This window comes from Anguilla anguilla, chromosome 15 (assembly GCF_013347855.1).
Source record: "Anguilla anguilla isolate fAngAng1 chromosome 15, fAngAng1.pri, whole genome shotgun sequence".
Lineage (NCBI taxonomy): Eukaryota > Metazoa > Chordata > Actinopteri > Anguilliformes > Anguillidae > Anguilla > Anguilla anguilla.
Genome location: NC_049215.1, coordinates 13,251,000 through 13,271,521, shown reverse-complemented (window position 1 = coordinate 13,271,521; position 20,522 = coordinate 13,251,000). Strand labels below are relative to the sequence as shown.

Below are 20,522 nucleotides of genomic sequence, written 5' to 3'. Positions count from 1 at the left end.
ACTGATTTTAACTGTATGCATTTCCCCATTCTATATTACTTCACTGATGGACTACGTTTTAAAATGAACATAAGCGGTCTAAAAGTTCTCAGTTCCTTAAATTATTCAAATTCAACACGGGAGGGGGTGCGTAAGTGGGGTCCTTCCGTGGACTTGTCGCGTTGTGAAATACCTCTATTCCCTCGTTTTACTCGGTTTTCTCAATGGCCAGATGTTAGCCAGCCGGGAGGACGTGCCTGTGCAACATATGGCCGAAGTTTATAATCTCCATCCAGTTTCTATAATAACTTGCTTCTACTGCAAGGTTATCATTTGATGACGACAATGATTATAAACATCATAATTGTATTCATTGTCTGTCCGGGTAAGCAGACCCTTATACAAGACTTCTAACGCTTTCTTTTTACTCATTGACCCGGTCGGGATTTCCTGTCATGGGTGGATTAGGATTATGGCAAAACAAGTTACAACTGTTACAAGAGGAACAACACATGTAACATAGTGAACGGGATCCACGACAAAATGAGTAAAAATGGGTCAAATGTGTGTTTGCTTATCTTTATGTGAAAACTGACGCATTCAAACTCTGGCGGTATTTCATACATCTGTGCTTGGACGTCAAACCCGACATCACGTGATCGCACGCGCAGAACCAGTCTGTTTTTTTTTTCAAATCAAAGGTTTTAAAGCCTAATCTTTTACCTAGAGTAAGAATAAGCATATCGTGCTGAATTTTTAATTAATGTCTGTCAACCGCTTTGTTTTAGCTGTGCATTTTCTATACCGGTAGAGTAATCGTACCGTATGTGCTGCACATTGCTTTAAGGGCATCTGGCACCTAATTGATCGAGGAGCTAGCACGTGTATTGTTGCTGTTCCATGTTGTTATTCTTATATCACTGCAATGGTTCCGAAGCATTGCGAGAATATTAAATGAAAGGCTTGATGATGAGAACCCTAGCATACCTAGCAAACCTAGCATCCCATGTGAATATTGCTGTTCCATTGCAGAGGTTACTGAACGCACGCACAACCCAAACAATAACGTCATTACGTCTATCTGTGTGATTGTTCCCCGTGCTTACCGATAAGTTTTTTTTCCAACGCAAACTGGGTTGTTGGTATTACAAGATTAGGTTATAACCATACATCCTTTTGGGAACAACATATCAGTAACCATATTAACATATATACCCTGAACAAGCAAACTTTAGAAGTAATTTATAACAACAAAACCCCTATCCCCATCAAAACATCACACAACAATTGTAATGTAATTATTTGAGCAGCTAAAGGCTATGCAACTGGGTGATACACATTAGCAGTTCATAAGGTGAGTATGCCATATGATTAAAGGCACTATATAAAGGCAACCCATTATTATTATTATTATTATTATTATTATTATTATACTGCCCGGTTTCCCCTGGGCCAAGAATGATGAAGACTTGAGATCCTAGTCTTTCAGAGCCGGTCCAGTGGGCAGCCCCCAAATGCCTGAACACTACAATATTTCCCACTGTGATCCTGACTCCTGGTCACAGGTGCAAATCTAGGGAGACACAGTAAACCAACATCTCACCAGGTGTACAAGGAGATCTGATCAGAGTCAATATGGAAAGGGGAAAAAGACAGAGATTTTTCTTTTATGGTTTTTTCTCACTATTGCATGTTACGGCTTTTAATAATTTTGTATTATTGTCACGCTGTCATTTTCTTATAACTCTCCTGGTTGATTGTTTTATTATTAAAATTTGCTGCATGTTGCAAAACCTGTCATGTGTAAAAATCATTTAAAACTGAAATAGAATCGAGAGAGTGGAATAAATAAGAAAACAGCAATAACAGCAAAGTCCAGATGTGTGCCATGGCTTGGAGGCGTACTGTAGGTGAGAGAAAGATGACAATGATGATGAAAGGGGTGTTGCGGAGGAGGAAGAAGAGATATAAGTAGGATAAAGAGGGAAACGATGGCAGGCTGACCCTGCAGAACAGAGCTGTTTACACTGAGCGGAGAACACGGCGTTCGACGGCACAGGCCACAGAAGGAGCAGAGCGGAGGACAGTCCCACGCCATTCCATTCTGTTCCGCGCCAGGAGGGGTCTCTGCGTTGGTCTGAACGTTTTGGGTCAAGAGCATCATGGCAGGGTGGTGACCCCCCATGGCCACCTGCCGTCTCATGCTGCTCCTACGGCTGGTGTTTCTGGCTGCTTGGGCGAGTCACCTCTGCGCAGATGCAGGTACTGCATTCTCTGGGGACCAGGGCAGCCGGCTGCGCACAAAGTGGCAGGCTTCTATACGAGAGGCCGGGCTGAGCAACAGCAACAAAGGTAAGGGCAGCAGGATGGTATAACTGTTAGGGAACTGAGGTTTTAACTGAGGATGCAGGTTCCAAACCCAGAAAGGATTCTTTGCCTGAGTAAGCTACGTAACTCGAACTGCTTTAGTAAATATCCAGCTGTGTAACTAGATAGTATGCTGTTTAAGTCACTCTGGATGAGAGCATCTGTTCAATGTCTAAATGAAAATCTCTGGTTGGAGGAGAGGTGACCTCTTTGAGGATTATTTTCCAGCTGTATTTAAACTCGAGAATTGAAGACAATTAAATTATTACTCAAAGTTGAAGGCAAGATGTAAGATGCATTTCCCTTTCCTTTTTATGTGTTTAAAGTTAAAAAGTGGGTGAAATGCATTTAACAACAGAATCAAACCTAAAACCAATAGCAGTCTAACTATGTACAAGTCATCAATTACTTGACTCCCCCTTGTACTTTGAAGGGTAGATAATTGCTCCGTCATGGGATTAAGGAGATTCTAGAGTGAGGAGATGTGGAAGGATGGCGGTAGAGAGATAAAAAGCAGGTGCTACAGGTTTGGGGATTTTAGTGTGTGATTGCTTCACCAGCCACTTTATGGCTTGCCCCATAATGCTACTGCAGAGCTCTGTCACTAATCAGCAGTACAAGGCCAGTGGGTAGGAGAGGGTCAGGAGCTTGGGGAAGGACATACTGTGTGTCAGCAACCTCCCACACACAGAAGCGAGTGTGTGTGCATGAGGAGGGAGTACAGTACAGTACAGCGTCTTAATGTCTCTTGCTCTTAATTTCTTTTTATCTTCCCATGGAAACTTACTGGAGTTCTAATGGTGGTCTTCTTAATAATGTGCTATTTATGTCATGTACAGACTGGTTTGTTATGAGATTGATAAGTCCTGAATTGCTGGACAGGTGAAACAGACAAGAACAGCTTTTTCACCCGCCCCCCAATCACTGTCCTTCCCCACAACAGGTGTCTCACCTCCTCGGCCAATTACAGCTGGGAGCACCAAGCAACTGCTTTATTGCCGCATCGGGATTGGCTACCACTTACAGATCCTGCCCAATGGGACTGTAGGAGGGGTGCATGAACACACTGAATACAGTATGTTCAACTGACCTTTTATTTCACTGATAATATGAGCACTAGTCACATCAGCACAGTGATGTCAGTAACCGAGTTTCACAATAAATAAATCAACCAATCAAACTTCAGCACTGGCATTCACCAGCCAAATTTTGCATTCAGTCGGTCTTGTCAACTTGTAAAGTAAATAATGGGAACCAGGCATGAATTCTGCACAGTGTCCTGACATTAGCAGCTTACAAGTACACCAGCCAAGACCCTGTGCACAATCTGAATTGCCCACACCACCTGAAAATGGAATAAATCTCATGCTCTCACCATACTTGGCAACTCTGCTTAAACACATAATGATTAAGGCTGGGTATTTTTACAGACAATATAGGAGAAGGATATAGAGAAAGATGGGAATCTTGATCCCAGCACATTCCAGAATCTGTATACATTGTTGCACGTTTCTCCAGTATTTGCCAATATTGTTAACATGTGTATGCCTATACAAACAACATGGTAGGCTACATTAAGGTTGACAGTTATCATTCAAAACTGCAAAAATCACAGAATCTGTGACTGATGACTTCTGTGACAACCCCCCAGCCTTAATTATGATAGATTAATGAAAGTTGTATGGATAGATTTACCATTAACCCAGTACATTGTTGCCATTGTCCAGCAACTGTTAGCAGTGAAACGTCACAACTGGTTAACTTGGGTATTTTGGAACTTGCCAGAGTTTACCACTGGTATTTGCCACTTTGTCACCCATTTGAATGCAGCTTTATGGAGGTAAACACAAAAATGTAAGACTTCACAGGTGAATTGTAGTGTGCTTAGTTAGAGTTACAACTTCGGTTTTAAACCTCTAGACCACAGAACTGCATTTCAACTGGAACAGTTAAACCTTATTCCACAGCTTTGGATCGTTGCTCCAGTTGTTATGTAGTTCTGTGGTCTAGAGTTTTAAACCTCAGGTTTAAATTCCAGCTAAGAACACTGCAAATGACCCTACAGGTTCATGAGAACAAGCCAAAGGCACCATAAGCACAAATCAGGATCTCTAAGGAAACCAGCAAAGCTGTCATGTGATGCAGTCATGTGACAGTATCAACTGTGAACACACACACACCTTTAATCACATCGGTGCCATTTTCAGTTTACTTTCATTTAATTTATATAATTAAGAATGGCGTTGCTGTTACTTTATTGCTTTTATAATAAACCAGAAAATTCTATTATATGAACAGATGGGAAGTTTATGATGTCATCAATATTAACGGTGCGTGAATTCCTTCTCAGCACCCCCTCCACCTTTGTGTGTCTGTCACATTCTGACTTTCTGTGTATCAGTTAGAATATTACTGTCTCGCCATCTATGTCTGTAAATACCTCATTGTCTGTTTATATTATAATATTATAGTCTGTTACTGTATGCATGTCTGTCAGAATAATTTTATCTGTCTGTGTGTCTGTCAGGCTGGCTGAAGATGTTTGCGATGGAGCAGGGGGTTGTGGGAGTGCAGGGTCTGAAGAGTGGGCTATACCTGTGTATGAACAAAGATGGGATCTCACATGGATTGGTAAGTGTGTGCCATACAGTCCCGTGATGTGATATGCATGATCATATGATTACAAGATTATGATGCAACCAATCAGTCGGTAAATTACCACAGCCCCTTTGCAAAAATCTTTATCATTCCAGTGGAATTGTGTGAATCAAGAATGTAATGGGGAAAAAATGTGTTTTTATTGTGAATTCAGGTATTGCCCCTCTATTGTCAGAATCTACTCATTCAAATGTTGATAGAAACCATTGAACATAGAACACAGGCAGTGCATGCAACATATATCCATATATCAAAGAGCCATGTGATAGGTCCGCCCTAAAAAAATAAATAAATTTAACAGGCTTTTAAAATGAATTTACTTCCAGCCTAGGTGCTCTGAAACATTCTAGTGCTCAAGTCCTCATCGGTCATCATTGTCTCAAATGCCAAACTGTCAGTTTTAGAGCTCCCATAAAAAGGAATTGAGTTCAGTCATTTTCTGGTACATGAATTCAGAACCTGTGAAAGCAGAGCAGACAGGCGGGAGAGGGGAGGAGAAGAGAGGGAAAGAAGAGTGGATGAGAGGGGGGGCTGTCTCCCTCCAGAGTCCAGCTGGGGGAGAGGGTAGTCACCCATCCATCCATCTACCCATCCATCTATCCTCTAACTCGCTTATTCCTGGTCAGGATGGTGGGGTGGGGGGGGCCTATCCATGCAGGCATTGGGCGAGAGGCAGTAATACACCCGGGACAGGTCACCAACCCATCACACGGCAGGGGGTAGTCAATTTAATTTTATTTCTATAGCACTTTCTACAGATACGCTGTCATAAAGATGCTATGCAGAAAAAAAAGTAAATACAAAAAATTTGGCATGACTGATTATAATCCTCCAAAATTTCAGTAAGTGAGGAAAAAAATCCACAGTGAGAAGACAAAACACTCAATGCAAAAAACTCCATTCAAAATCTCAGTGGGAACCTGAACATAGACAACCTGCCTGGCCTGTTGTCAATAAAGTTAAATGGTGAGAAAGAGATAATGGGGAATCCATCTGAGTAGTGGCTGGGCAGATCATGGCCTAATGTATTAAACTAGAGGACAGGCTGTGAAAGTACATTCTTCTCTCTGACTGTCCCTTCGCTACCTCCTCTCCCTCCCAGAGTCGGTTCACAGCAGACTGTCTCTTCCGGGAGAGTCTGGAGGAGAATCATTACAGCACCTACTCCTCCATCTCATACCCGGGCTTCTACCTGGCTCTCTCCCCCCGAGGGGGGGCAAGGAGGGGTGGCAGTGTGAGCAAACAGCAGCCCGGTACCCACTTCCTGCCCCGGAGGGTCCAGTGAAGAACCCCCCCCACCACAACCCACAAACAATGAACAGCCCCTACTAACTTAACAGTGGATCCCAGCTCCTGCTTCCGGGGTAATATCTGTGCCTCCATTGAAAACATCCTGTCTTAACAGAGGGGTGGAGGAATCTTGTCAACTCCAGCAGAAACTCTTCTGATCTCTTCTTCCACAGAAACTTTTGACATCTCTTCTCCCACAGAAACTGTTCTGATAACCCTGCCCAGGTCCTTAGGCCTGACATAATAAACTAATAAAGTAAAACTAGGCATCAGATTATACTGTATGTGGATGAACTTTTACATTTTTGCTGATTTGTCAGTCGCTTACCGTGTCTATGGCCTCTTGTGTGCTATTTTGGGGGAGTGGGACTTCAGGGGGAGGGGGGTAAATACTCATCGAGTGATATAAGCAGCAGGCCCTAACTGCACAGCCATATCATGTTCCCAGCATGCTTTTCATGTTCTAACAGTATTATGGCATTCTACTACACTGTAGCAGTGATGTCAGTGGCAGCAGAATCCACAGACTAACCAAATGATCAGCTTGTGCTCACAGCACCTTCTGTGCTTTCAACGTCCTGATAGGAGGTTCTGGTTGGTAACAGGATTTTCTGGTAGTACATTACAGTAAAGGATGTCCATTACCATGCCTCTTCATAAATATTTATAGGGTATACAGAAATGAATTTTTTCACCTTTAGCAGTCAGCCCTAAATGTTCCATGTTTGGAATCTGGAGCAGGGTATGTTGTGGGTCTGTAGAATCTTTGGTATCACTCCTGTCCCAGCTCAGATGGGACACACACACACACACACACACACTACAGGTGGTGTGTAGACCAAAATTTTCAGAGAGTAAAACATTTTATTCTCCCTGATTGTGTCCCACCCCTATTCTCTCCCCTCTCTGATTTTTAAGTAGAAAATATTATAAAAATTACCATGCTAATACATATCTATCATGCACTGGCAATGTCTATCTTTATGCAGGTTCACTGAATTTGTGCACCTTTACCTCTATTTGGTAATATAAAATGTGTTTGGGACACTTCTGGGCGTGACACTCTTTTCTGTGTGGGGAGGAGTGGGTTTGGCTACAGAGCCTGTGGTTTGGGATCAGAATGTTTGTTGCTATAGCTAGCCACCCACTGTAATGGCCCAGATACAGTGCAGCAAAAAGATGGGGCCCGTTCAAGAACCTCTAGCTATGCAGGTTTCGCAGACATCCGGTTTTTTAATTATTTGTACATGTCCAGTTCATGGTCCTGACCGGACAATGTAACCTAATGTTCGGTCCGAGTAATTGAGGAGGAATTTACCTGTAGTTTCTAATGAATGTGCATGTCTGTGATTCGGTCAGGTACTCTGGGTGAGTCAGCAGGGGCAGGGTTGAAGATGGAGGAGGACACTTCTTTGATTGTAAACACACAATGAAAAATCCTGCATAGTATGGCTTTAACACAAAGTGTAAATGTAACAATGTATCAACATTAGGAAATGTCATAAATGTGTATTACTCAAAGGTCTTATCTATCAGCTCTCCTTGAGGAGTCCTGCACTGGTTGGATTTAGATGTCTTCAAGAAATGTGAACTATTTAACATTATTTTAACATTCTATATATATATATGTACTAGATTTATAGTGAGGTCATCTACTTCTGTAAGAATGGTGTACGCTGGTTGTTAGCCTGTGAGATGATTCATTTATGAATTCATTTGCAATTAATGTCAAAGTGTTTAAGGGTGAATAAAGTCTTTTGACGTCTGCAACTAGCCAAGCTCTAATAATGAACAAGAATTACCAGTCACATTAACAAATGACAGTAATCTGATCCTGCCACCTACTGCCTGAACAGAACCATTACAGCGCAGCTCTCTCAACAGGGTTGGAGGATCCAGTAATGTTTGACATTTTTACTTACTCACATATCTGCACACGCACGCACACACACACACACACACACACGGAAACACACTGTAGATGGTAGACTGGATGTTGAAGAGAAAGGAAACATTAGTAATACATGCTGTCCGTAGGCAGCGGCACACACAGCAGTTCTTACACACACCCTTCAACCTTTCACACCGGCCTTGAGAAGAGTAGAATACGCAGAGTACTCACTCAGTATCGGGTCAGTGATAGTGTTCTCTGAATGCTAAACTGGCTGACACTGGACAAGTGAATCCCTCATGGGCATTGTCAGTTTTCACAGCGAGTTCTAACCTGTAGCCCTGAGCCTGAGATGAAGCTTGCTCATACTGCCTTAGGAATTAACACTGCGGTTATTGAGGCATCAGGGATTAAAGCAATTTAAGGAGGACTCAGGAATCAACACTGCAGTAAGGAGGCCTCAAGGATTAACACTACAGTTACAGAGGCCTCTGGAATTAACACTGCAATTAACCTCTGGGATTAACACTACAGTAATGAGGCCTCTGGGATTAACACTGCAGTTAACCTGTGGGATTAACAATACAGTAACGAGGCCTCTGGGATTAACACTGCAATTAACCTCTAGGATTAACACTACAGTAACGAGGCCTCTGGGATTAACACTGCCGTTAACAAGGCCTCTGGGATTAACACTGCAATTAACCTCTGGGATTAACACTACAGTAACGAGGCCTCTAGGATTAACACTGCAGTTAACCTCTGGGATTAACACTGCAATTAACCTCTGGGATTAACACTACAGTAACGAGGCCTCTGGGATTAACACTGCAGTTAACCTCTGGGATTAACACTGCAGTTAACCTCTGGGATTAACGCTGCAATCAACCTCTGGGATTAACGCTGCAGTAATGAGGCCTCTGGGATTAACACTGCAGTTAACCTCTGGGATTAACACTGCAATTAACCTCTGGGATTAACACTGCAGTAACGAGGCCTCTGGGATTAACACTGCAATTAACCTCTGGGATTAACACTGCAGTTAACAAGGCCTCCGAGATTAACACTGCAATTAACAAGGCCTCTGGGATTAATGCTGCAATTAACCTCTGGGATTAACACTACAGTTAACCTCTGGGATTAACGCTGCAATCAACCTCTGGGATTAACGCTGCAGTCATGAGGCCTCTGGGATTAACACTGCAGTTAACCTCTGGGATTAACGCTGCAATTAACCTCTGGGATTAACACTGCAGTAACAAGGCCTCTGGGATTAACACTGCAATTAACCTCTGGGATTAACGCTGCAATTAACCTCTGGGATCAACGCTGCAGTAACGAGGCCTCTGGGATTAACACTGCAGTTAACGAGGGTTCGGGGATTAACACTGCACTTGAGGTTCACCATGTACCTGGTTAGAGGTCATTAAAATTGCTGCTGACACTCATAATCACCCAACGTACAGCTAAAACTGATATGGTAGCTGCCTAAATTTATGTAGCTAGCGGTTCAATAAAGAGAATGTCTCATCACCCTCTGAAGAGAGGCAAGAGACTGGCCAAGCCCCCCAGGCCATCGTGCTGAATCAACAGCACCATAAAACCAACAGAGAAAGTTATCATGCACAGCCCATTCCCACCGTCATTATTACCCGAAGTGCAACCATTTGTTTGGCTTTAAAATTGCGCACCAAGGTGATTCAGTGAAATGACCGCCGAGCTAACGGAGCCATTACAGTTACGAGCTCAAAAAAAAGAGAAAATAAAGCGCTGCCCTGGTCTACACTCAGAAACAAAAGAAGCACTGAAAGCGTATGAGGGTTAGGCTTTTATTCCAAAATAGGAAGTTCAAAGGCAAACAAAAAGCAAGTGATGGGTGAGAGAGAAAAGAAAGAGGAAAAAGAAAGAGAAGAGGCAGAAGTAGAGAGGTAAGGACGCTGTGAAAAAGCCGTGCGGATCCCCGCCCTTAGCACCCAGCCGCTCCGCACTCCTCTCCAGAACAGGAGAACAAACAGCAGCCCAGACAGAAAAAGCACACTTCATCAAGTCAAAGGAAAAAAACAAAAAACTATGGCCTTAATTCGAGTAGTTCTTTAGGACAGTTAATAACATGGAACGTTTTTTAATTTATCTATACAGCACATAAAACTGAGGTTTAAAGTGACCAGCTGCACTATGGTTTGGCTAGATCATGAAGCTCTAAAAATCACAAGAGACAGTCCAGTTTGTGATTTTTATGAAACATCGGTTTAAAAAAATGTGGCACAACCTCATTTCATTCTAGTTTTTAAACAAATGAATTTAATAATACCTATGTATATAAATAAAGAATACCACGTGCAAAATATACCAGTACTCTGTTATGTGACCTTCTTTTTCCTACTAGATGCTCTGTTCACACAACACAATTTTGGCTTCTATTTTTTACTGTGTAAATTACAGAAACATGGGAAGGTAGAGCACACAGGGATTATCAGTACAAGTGTGCTACTGTTCACACTCCTACAATTAAACCACACCCTGCAGTCCTCTCCCAACTGCATCCAGGACATGTTTTAACTTCATGGAGCCCACAACTGTTTCCATGACAATGACCAGGAAGCAAGAACCAACGCATTGCTAAGATACAGAAGGTAGCTAAGGACTGCCATTTCATTTCCATCACAATGTTCATTTTCAAACATCCTAATATCTAATCTGGTTACAATTCAAGATTCCTGTGCTTGCCTAAAGTTTTACTTACAAAAACAAAATAAAAGTTATAAGGCTTTTTTTGTTGCTTGCTCGTGCTAAAACCGATTTCTGGGCTAATATGTTTTTTAGTCTTCCTTTTCTTTATCCCCATTTTTAGAAAAAGCCACCAAACCCTGAAAAGGGCAGCTCTTTAATAATGAATCTATACATAAATATTCCTTACAAAAACATCACAAAACAAACAGAAACAAAAAAAAAGGGACACAATTTCTTTTATGTTCATATATAAAAATAACTTTCTTTTTTTGTGTTTGTCTACTGGGCTGGGAAGTTTTAAGCCCTGAAGTCCATCATTCACGTGAGCACAGCTAGTCGAACACAGGCATGCTAACTGTAGAACATCAGTACAGGTATTGGCATCCCAAAGGGGGGGAAGGGGAGGGTTGTCCAACGATTATTTACGCACCTTAAAAACTTATTTAAGGGTTTTTTTTAACACCTTGATTTTGTTTTTTTTTCATCTTTTGTATCTTAACATATAATACAAAAAGTGCACTCTTCTACAACTACATATAAAACAGTTTCTGAAATGAAACTCCTGACACACAAAGCGCTCGGTGTGTGTGTGTGTGTGCGCGTGCATGCTTGCGTGTGTGTGCACCAATAACATGTTTCTCCTGTTTGTCCTACCTTTGTGCTCTCGGCATTGTGTATGACTGCGTGTGCTGTGTGTCTGTAGAATGGTTTGTGTGTGTGTGTGCGTGCGTGTGTATGAGTGCCTGTGCGTGTATGTGTGTGTGTGTGTGTGCGTGTACATGTGTGTGTGTGTGTGTGAGTAACTGAGTATACAGTCCTACTGCAGTGAGTCGCTGGTGTCCAGGCCCAGCCCGGTCATGTTTGTGTTGGACAGCTCCGCCTCGTCATCATCAATGCTGTCACCTGATTCGTCCTCACTCTGCCCCCCCATCATCACCTGCTGCACTGCCAGTGTCGCTCCATCCGACGTCAGTGTCTGCAGCCCGTCAACGCTCACATCCACCGTTACCATGGTACCTGCAGGAACACGTACGTTACACTACCATTCACCGGCAAAATTCACTGTATTGGACTAACATTCCCAGACAAAACAGACTGCGTTCAACTACCACTCCCAGTCAAAATGCACTGTGCTAAACTACTCTTTACTGTTAACACACACTGCATTAAACTCATTGCCAAATTGCACTGTGTTAAACATTCGTTGCACAACCCCTGAGTTACTACACTGCTTTCACACAGGAGCCCAGTCCCTTAACGACTGCCCCACACTGCCCCCGGGACAGGAGCGTACCGTCCGCCATGGCAACCTGCTGCTGGGATACGCCTGAGGCGAGGGAGTCCGGCCAGAAGCGCTGCAGCGGCCGGTTCTGGGGGGTCTTCTTCTTGGTTTTGGGTGTCTCCGAGGAGCTGGCGTCCAGCATGGGCTGCAGGATCCGCCTCCGAGCGTTAATGAACCTGAGAGAGAGAGAGCCACACAACTGAGAGACAGAAAGGCAAATGTGTGCCTGTATGTGTGTCTGTGCATAAGTCTGTATGTGTGTAAATATGTACGTATCTGTATGTAAATATGTGTGTGTGTGTGCACACGTTTTAGGCGTGTGCATGCATCTGCGCCTGTGTGTGTGCACATCACAGGGACTTACCAGTTGTTGACCTGCAGCAGAGTCAGGTTGGTCTGGGTAGCGATTTGTTTCTTTTCATCTTCAGTGGGGTACGGGTGCTGCAGGAACAGAAGGTGAGCAGTGAGCCCCTATAACACCCTCACCTGTGTGTAAGTCCCTATAACACCCTCACCTGTGTGTAAGTCCCTATAACACCCTCACATGTCAGTGAGTGAGTCCTTATCACACCCTTTCACCAGTCAGTGTGTAAGCCCTTATAACACTCACCTGTCAGTGTGTAAGTTCCAATAACACCCTTTCACCTGTCAGTGTGTAAGTCCCTATAACACCCTTTCACCTGTCAGTGTGTGAGTCCCTATAACACCCTTTCACCTGTCAGTGTGTAAGTCCCTATAACACCCTTTCACCTGTCAATGTGTGAGTCCTTATAACACCCTTTCACCTGTCAGTGTGTAAGTTCCAATAACACCCTTTCACCTGTCAGTGTGTAAGTCCCTATAACACCCTTTCACCTGTCAGTGTGTGAGTCCTTATAACACCCTTTCACCTGTCAGTGTGTAAGTTCCAATAACACCCTTTCACCTGTCAGTGTGTAAGTCCCTATAACACTCTTTCACCTGTCAATGTGTGAGTCCTTATAACACCCTTTCACCTGTCAGTGTGTAAGCTCTTATAACACTCACCTGTCAGTGTGTAAGCTCTTATAACACCCTTTCACCTGTCAGTGTATGAGCCCCCTCACCCCAATGTGCTGGAAGAGCCAGGAGCGCATGACGTTGGTGGCCTGTTTGGGCAGGACTCCCCGCTTGTTCTTGGACGAGCTGTCATCATGGTTAAAGAAGCTCAGGTCCTGATTCAGCTGCAGCTGAAGCTGTGGAGGAACACAGTGGTCCTTCAAACGGTGCACAATTGTATGCATGAGTGTGTGTGCGTGCATGCGCATTCGTATGCGTGTGGGCCTGTATGAGTTTGCTTGTGTGCATGTCTGTTTGGCCATGGGTGCATATCATATGTGCCTGTGTGCATACGTGTGACGGTGTGTGTGTGTGTGTGAGTGAGTGTGTGTTTGTGTGTGCTCTTCCAGATGACTCACCTGTGTGTTCTGGATGCGTATTGTCCCAGGCGAGATGGCCTGTGTCACTACCTGTCCTTGTGGTGTCACAACTGTGACAGGCTGGTACACTGTACCACCTGTACCACACACACACGCACACACACACACACACACAGGATTAAAAGCCTATACATTTAAAACCTCAGAAGGTTTGCGTTTGGCACACAAATAGAAGGAACCATCAATGGAAGAGCAGGCTGTGCATTGAGTGTGAGGTCAGTCATGCACACAGTATTGCAGTGCAGAAGGGGGCGGAGACGGTACCTGCGTGAGTCGTATGCCATGGAGACATACCTGCCACCACCTGTGTGGGGTTGACGGTTGTCACGGTGACGTTGCCTTGCTGGAGGGCTGATGCAGGAACCATGATGCCCTGGGGGCTCAGAGTCCCTGTAAAGGAGCTGGAAGTCTGGGAGGACAAGTGAGTAGCACATGAGTACCTGTATACAGGTGAGCAGCACATTACTTTCTGTACACAGGGGAGTGACACATGAGCATTTCTACACAAGTAATGAGCCAAGTACCTGTCAAACACCTGTGAGTACAGCCAAGAATGTGTTTCTATCCAGATGAACAGGCAATGTGTACCTGTGTCTGAACTGAACAGGTGAGAAAGATTTGTGCACCTGTTTTTGCATACCAGTCTGTGTCCATGCAGACGAGTAGGTGTTGAATGCATACCAGTGTCTGTGTAGGTGAGTAGGTGTTGGATGCATACCTGTGTCTGTGTAGGTGAGTAGGTGTTGGATGCATACCTGTGTCTGTGTAGGTGAGTAGGTGTTGGATGCATACCTGTGTCTGTGTAGGTGATTGGATGCATACCTGTGTCTGTGTAGGTGAGTAGGTGTTGGATGCATACCTGTGTCTGTGTAGGTGAGTAGGTGTTGGATGCATACCTGTGTCTGTGTAGGTGAGTAGGGACTGCCAGGTTCTCCACTAAGCAGGGTCTCACTGTTCATCTTGGTCTTCAGACAGGCGATGTAGCGGCTGCAGAAATCTTTGCACAGGTCGCTCACCTTCTCCAGCTCCAGCAGGTGGATCCGAAGCACCTGGATGGCCTTCACCATCTGGAACCAGAGGGAGCGGAACAGGAGAGGAGGAAAGGAAGACGATGATCTTATGTGAGGCAGCTTAGTGAGGTCAGCAGTGGTAAGAGAGTGATGGAAGTAATCCTCCAGTGTAATTGGCTCAATAATTCCCTCCTCCTCCAGCGCAGCTGAAGTGTGGTGAGTTCTGGTGCAAAATGGCAGCATTTGTGATGGCTGAAACTAGTTTCTCCCCACCATCATGCAGCAGTAAAAGACTGTGAAAGGCGCTATATAAACGCAACCCATCATTATCATCGCCATCAACGGTAATCTCAGTCACAGTGCAAACGACAGCAGTGGCAGTTGTAATGGTAAAGCAGTAAAAGTGGACGCAGCAGTGGCAGTTGTAATGGTAAAGCAGTAAAAGTGGACGCAGCAGTGGCAGTTGCAATGGTAAAGCAGTAAAAGTGGGCGCAGCAGTGGCAGTTGTAATGGTAAAGCAGTAAAAGTGGACGCAGCAGTGGTGGTTACTGCTGTGGAGAAGCAGGGTGAATGAGGCTGAAACAGACAGCTCACCAGGCTGTCCACGTCGGGGTCATCGCTGAAGAAGGCCTTGCCTTCTTTCTCCTGGCTACGCACAAAGTTCTCAATATCGACGTCGAAGCTGGCGGAGGTGACACAGTCTGAGCCCTGCGTGGACTGCTCGCACTTCTCAAAGAGCAGCGCCAGGAGAGGGAACAGGGGGTGCCTGGGGACAACAGACACGCGCATACAAGCACAGACACAAGCACGTGCGTGCACACACACACACACAGGTAATTATTACTCCACGGGACTGCAAATTTGTAAATGATTATATATTAATCAGACTTAACTTCACTCCATTGGGAACGGGGGGGAGGGGGGGGGGGGGGGGGGGTTGAGTGGGAGGGAAGAGAAAGATCGGAGGGAGAGAGTGAGGAAGGGGAGAGAGGTACAGACAGGTAGAAACAGGGAGAGAGGGGAGGATAGACGGAGAGGACAAGAGCAGGAGGGTAAAAGAGAGGTAGGCAGAGAGAGGGAGGGGAGCACCTGTATATGGACTCTTTGTCTGCATCCATGGGCGTCTGTGTCTCGGTGGGAGGGGGGCTGGGGGCCACCGCCACACTGCCCTCAGGGAAGCCCTGGTCTGGGTCTGTGTCCGACTGTGCAGCTACTGCCATCTGCACGAGCAAGGGAGGAGTGAGTGAGAGGGGGAACGAGACAGGGAGGCAGCAAGAGAAAGAGCGGGACAGGGAGTAAGGGTGGGAAGGAAAAAAATGAAACCTCTTCCCTGTCTGTGTGATGCACAGAACCGGGCCAGAACAGCTATTATCTGCCCTGGCCTGCAGGAGAAACACCACCCCCTTCACTTTCCGCCCGCACAGAGGAGGATGAATCCATCAAAGAACAGCGGAAGGAGGCGGGCCTCAGTTTTGACTCTTTGCTCGATTGTGGGTACAGTCAATGGGCACTGAAGGTTCTACTGCACAGCATGCAAACTGCAACTCCCTGCATGTTACACTACGAGTACAGCTACAGGGATAATGAAATGGGGATCGGACAGAGGTGTTGTCATATAGAGAACAGAGAGGGGCTAAACCCCAGGACAGGATTACTGTTTAACATGGACTCCATGATCGGTGGAGCTCCTCTCTGGTTTCTAGAGGTGGGACATCTATCCAATCCCTATTTTATTATTTCTGCACAGCTAAAGGTAGTGATCAGTGTTCCAGCACTGAAGGATTCTGATGGCTCCATAATGCTGTGGGACATTACCCATTTCACCCTAACTTTTTATTGAAATGTTTAACTAAAGTGTTGCAGACCTTAGCTGATATTTTATTTGGTCGTGCAATGTCATGGCTTTGGCTTCTTGGGCAAACAGATGATGTCATTTTGGCAGATGATGTCATTTTGATTCCTGAAGTCTGCCAGAAAACACTGGCCAGCAGCCTCAGACGGAGTTTCCACACCACCCACCTGGTTCCCCTCCTGATACTCATCTACGGACACCGACGGAGCTGCCATTGTGGTTACTGCTGTGAGTGCTGACACATTATAGGCACGTGTAACAACAGCGGACCTGTGAAGAAACATACGCGCATTCACACACACGGCCTGCTGATCCAAATCCAAACGTCAACTTGCAATGCACAATCTCAGATTTCAAACATTCTGAGTACATGCCATGAGATACTTGTGCTTAATTTGGTACAGAACAGTCACAGAATAGTCACAGCAATAAGGGATGTATGTATGTGGGTTGGGGTCAATCAATAGAGTGAATTCCAATCAATACTGACCTAAAATGGAATAGACCCTCCGGATAGAGTAAAGCCCCCCCCCCCCCCCCCCCTCTCTCTCACACAGACACACAAGGCTGTATAAAAATTGATGCTAAAACCATAATATTTCCTAAATAAGTTTTTAGTTTTATACCATTTGACATAAACTGACAACATCTGTTATGCCATCTTGTGACAACTGTTATGGCATGTGTATGACAGTGTTATGTCAGCCTTAGACTATGTTGAATGGCAACAAGCAAAGTGTTACCAGAATATTTCATGGAGGCAGAAAGTGAGTGAAGTGTGAAAGACTAAAATGTGGATTACAATCTGAATTGTCATAAGATGTAACCAAAGCTACAGATTCATCATACGAACCAGACAAGCGTTCAAATTATCCCAGGCCAATTGATTATATAACATATTTAACAACACACACTCGTACAACTGGCTTACTCAGTCTGTATGGCGGTTGGTTTTCAGTTACAAATAAAAGACAATGTTGCCTTGATCCAAAACACATTTTAATATTTATTGCATTCGTTTGGAAAATGAAGTCAGAACAGGCAGTATTGCGTTAACTAGTAACATTAAATTTGCAAGAAATAAACAGTAAAGACAATCATTAAGCTAACGTTGGCTGCAGTATGCAAGTTAGTTAAGTAATAAATGAAATTACATAATGTTAAGGGGCCACATACAGACGGGAAGCCACATAGATCAGTTGGAGATCGCGTTTAATTTAGCAAACAAATTTAAGTTCGAGTTTGCATGAGAACAGATGGATAACGTTAGTGAGCTGTCTAAATTACAGAACGTAAACTATATTGCCATGTAAGCTAATAGTTACGTTACGAAAGATAACGTTGGTCTTGTTTGCACATTCAAACACACTACTGCTTGGTCATGTCGTGGCCAAGTTAGTCTAGGTCTATAAGAAAAAAGCATGGCACTTACAATAGTTATGGCGAGCTAGATTATTTTATTTATTTAAAATTCAATTATACAAGCTGTTTAAAATGTATTAGTCGGCCCAACAGAAATTGAACTAACCTTATAAATTAGCTAGTCTATTCTAAGTAGACTAAGCTAGATAACCATGCTGCTTAACGATACCTCTCCAGCTCACTGGATTTAACCGTCAGAGGAAATAATTTTTTATCAAACCTAACGTCGTCGGCTCGATAGAAAGCAAATTAGTCTAACTAACGTTAGATGGGGAAGTTAGCAGCAGCAATGTTACATATGCAGAGAATCAATTTAGCTAGCTAACGTGTTGTATTATTAGCTAGCTACGTCATTTTACTTGTAACGTTAAACTAACGTTTGCTAACAGCACACAGGCAAGCAGACTGCTTGCTCGTCGCCATGTTTTTTTCTCTTAAAAGATAGTGATAGAAACAAAACCAACGGTGACGCTAGCGTTAACACGCAAGCTACGTGCACCTTATCATGAATTATATTATTGTCGAACTCGCTAGCTAGCCATTTGACTTTAGCTAGTTAGCTAGCGTTTACCCGTTTCTAGCAGTGGGTTGGTTAACAGTAAGCTACCTACTTCACTTAAATCGCTAACTCCACTCAACTAATGTCATGCGCCAGTATGCTAACCTCTCAGCAGCTAGCTAGCTAGCGTTAGAATCGCCGTTTATTTTTCACCCTGTCCCTTTAATTGTAATAGAAAAAACCTGCCCACTTGAATCTATCAATCAAGCTTGGGACAGGTGCCCATCCCTCCCCTAGTGCCATTCGCGCTTCAGCTGTAGACACGGTTGAAAAAAGAGAAACTGGGCCTTGCTTCCACTTCTAGTCCTTGGTTTTCCAGAAATTTCCTCTCCCCCAAACGAGCCGACATATTTTTTCCTCATTGATAGCAACGTTTCGGACCTCCGCTAAGCGTACTGCCTCGATATTACCTACACTACTGCCCCAACCTACTCCCTCGCTTGGCTCACAGCATTTTTGTACTGCTCAGATTGTTTGATTGATAGGGAACGGAAAAAGAAGATTTTGAGTGACAGCTTACCTGAGTGCCAATCTTCGTCACACTGACAAGCGGCTGCAGCAATCGGGACCCGCAGTTGTCGCGTTGCGTCATCGCGTAAGAACACGCAGTGTGACAGACTCTTGAATATTCATAAGTGGGAGGTGACATGACGTCTAGAATTCCTTGTTCTGACGCCCCCTGAGACCGGAGATTGTGGCGAAGCGCATCTTGCTTGAGGGTGGAGCTTGAACTCTTGCAGCTGGCCCCACACCACCTGCTATTTCCCGAGCTGTTTTTGTAATGCCTCTGTTCTTTTTTTGAAATGCAATATATGCTCAAGCTACATCTGTTTCACGAGGCTCCAGCTGGACACAGTGATTTAACTGTAGTAAAGTCAAACACTGCCTATTACAGAGATGAAAATCAGGGGAGAATGGTGCATTCTGACTGATCTACTCATCTATCTGACCCATGGTATTAGTTGGCTTATGACATACAGCTAATAATGTCTAGGCTGTAGGGCTCAGGCTGCACTCATGGTGAGTGCTTTTAAAGACTGAGTCACTGGACTGCCCACCTTCAGTTATTATTATTATTATTATTATTATTATTATTATTATTAATTTGTCAATTTCAAAAATATTAATGGACAGTTTGTTTTACTGAGCGTCTTATGCTACTCAGAAAATACAAATGGGCAATATAAGAGATACACATGAGTTAATTAGCTATGCCCAAGGGAGGAGCAATTTCCCATTTGAGTTTCTCAGTTTTTGTTTGCTTTCCCCTCCTAATTTTCAAAATGAGGAGGTAATCTTAAACAGTCACCTCCAAGAGCATTTCGGATTATTTTCTCAGCACAGTTATGATGGACCTTAGCTATTCATATAAATGTACTAAAAGGCATTACACCACAAAGGAATGTGACTAAATAGCAGTAAATTAGTATTGACAATATATCTTAATTCCATTACTAAGCAGGATCGTATCTGGTGTTGGGTGTAGCCATCGGGTTTATCCCTATATTTTAGAAATAATACTAAACACATGCACACCATTGTAGTGAAGTTATTTCACTTTACAACTGTTTGTATTCATCCCATAGGCTCATAGTCATTCTTACCACTTACGTACAGTGTGCGTATGTGTACTATTTCCAGTGTAACAGCCTCGAGAGGCAAAGGGAACTTATTGTTCAACGGCTCATACAGTACTTGCTCAAAGTTTGGAAACATTGTTCTTAAAGAAGTAGTACTCTTAAAATTTTATCTGTGCCCTTTATTCTGTTGTTTCCTGGAGCCATTTTCATTTGTAAAAATGTATTCAAAGCACTTATCTTCTTGACCACAAGTGCTAATGACATTATGTGACTATCAATAATCTGAAATAAAGTATACAGGCCAAAAAGTATCCTTTGCATGAATGCAAATTTTTGTAGAAAAATACATGTTCAAGCTGATTATAAAATTTCCAACAGTAAGATACATTAGACTGATCAGTTATGTAGGTATGAACTAATACATGCATTACATTACATTACAGGC

General features: G+C 43.8%; 2 protein-coding genes across 4 annotated transcripts; one reads left to right on the top strand and one right to left on the bottom strand.

The window, feature by feature from the left end:
- Window positions 1-214: 214 nt before the first annotated feature.
- fgf9 (fibroblast growth factor 9) lies at window positions 215-6,463 on the top strand. Its single transcript, XM_035394433.1, has 3 exons — window positions 215-364; window positions 4,874-4,977; window positions 6,107-6,463. Exons 1-3 carry the CDS (start codon window positions 316-318, stop codon window positions 6,287-6,289), a joined length of 336 nt encoding a protein of 111 aa, XP_035250324.1. The 5' UTR covers window positions 215-315; the 3' UTR covers window positions 6,290-6,463.
- Window positions 6,464-10,000: 3,537 nt separating this feature from the next.
- Window positions 10,001-19,171, bottom strand: LOC118214584 (homeobox protein PKNOX1-like). Of its 3 annotated transcripts, XM_035394667.1 has the most exons (11): window positions 19,018-19,171; window positions 16,684-16,786; window positions 15,754-15,884; window positions 15,259-15,430; window positions 14,551-14,721; window positions 13,919-14,063; window positions 13,634-13,731; window positions 13,283-13,411; window positions 12,562-12,638; window positions 12,210-12,373; window positions 10,001-11,932 (listed from the first exon to the last, which is right to left on the bottom strand). In XM_035394667.1, exons 2-11 carry the CDS (start codon window positions 16,729-16,731, stop codon window positions 11,733-11,735), a joined length of 1,335 nt encoding a protein of 444 aa, XP_035250558.1. In that variant the 5' UTR covers window positions 16,732-16,786; window positions 19,018-19,171; the 3' UTR covers window positions 10,001-11,732. The 3 variants fall into 3 exon arrangements, with proteins under 3 accessions (XP_035250558.1, XP_035250556.1, XP_035250557.1); XM_035394665.1 differs by lacking the exon at window positions 19,018-19,171 and having other exon boundaries at window positions 16,684-16,800; XM_035394666.1 differs by lacking the exon at window positions 19,018-19,171 and having other exon boundaries at window positions 13,949-14,063; window positions 16,684-16,800.
- Window positions 19,172-20,522: the final 1,351 nt, after the last annotated feature.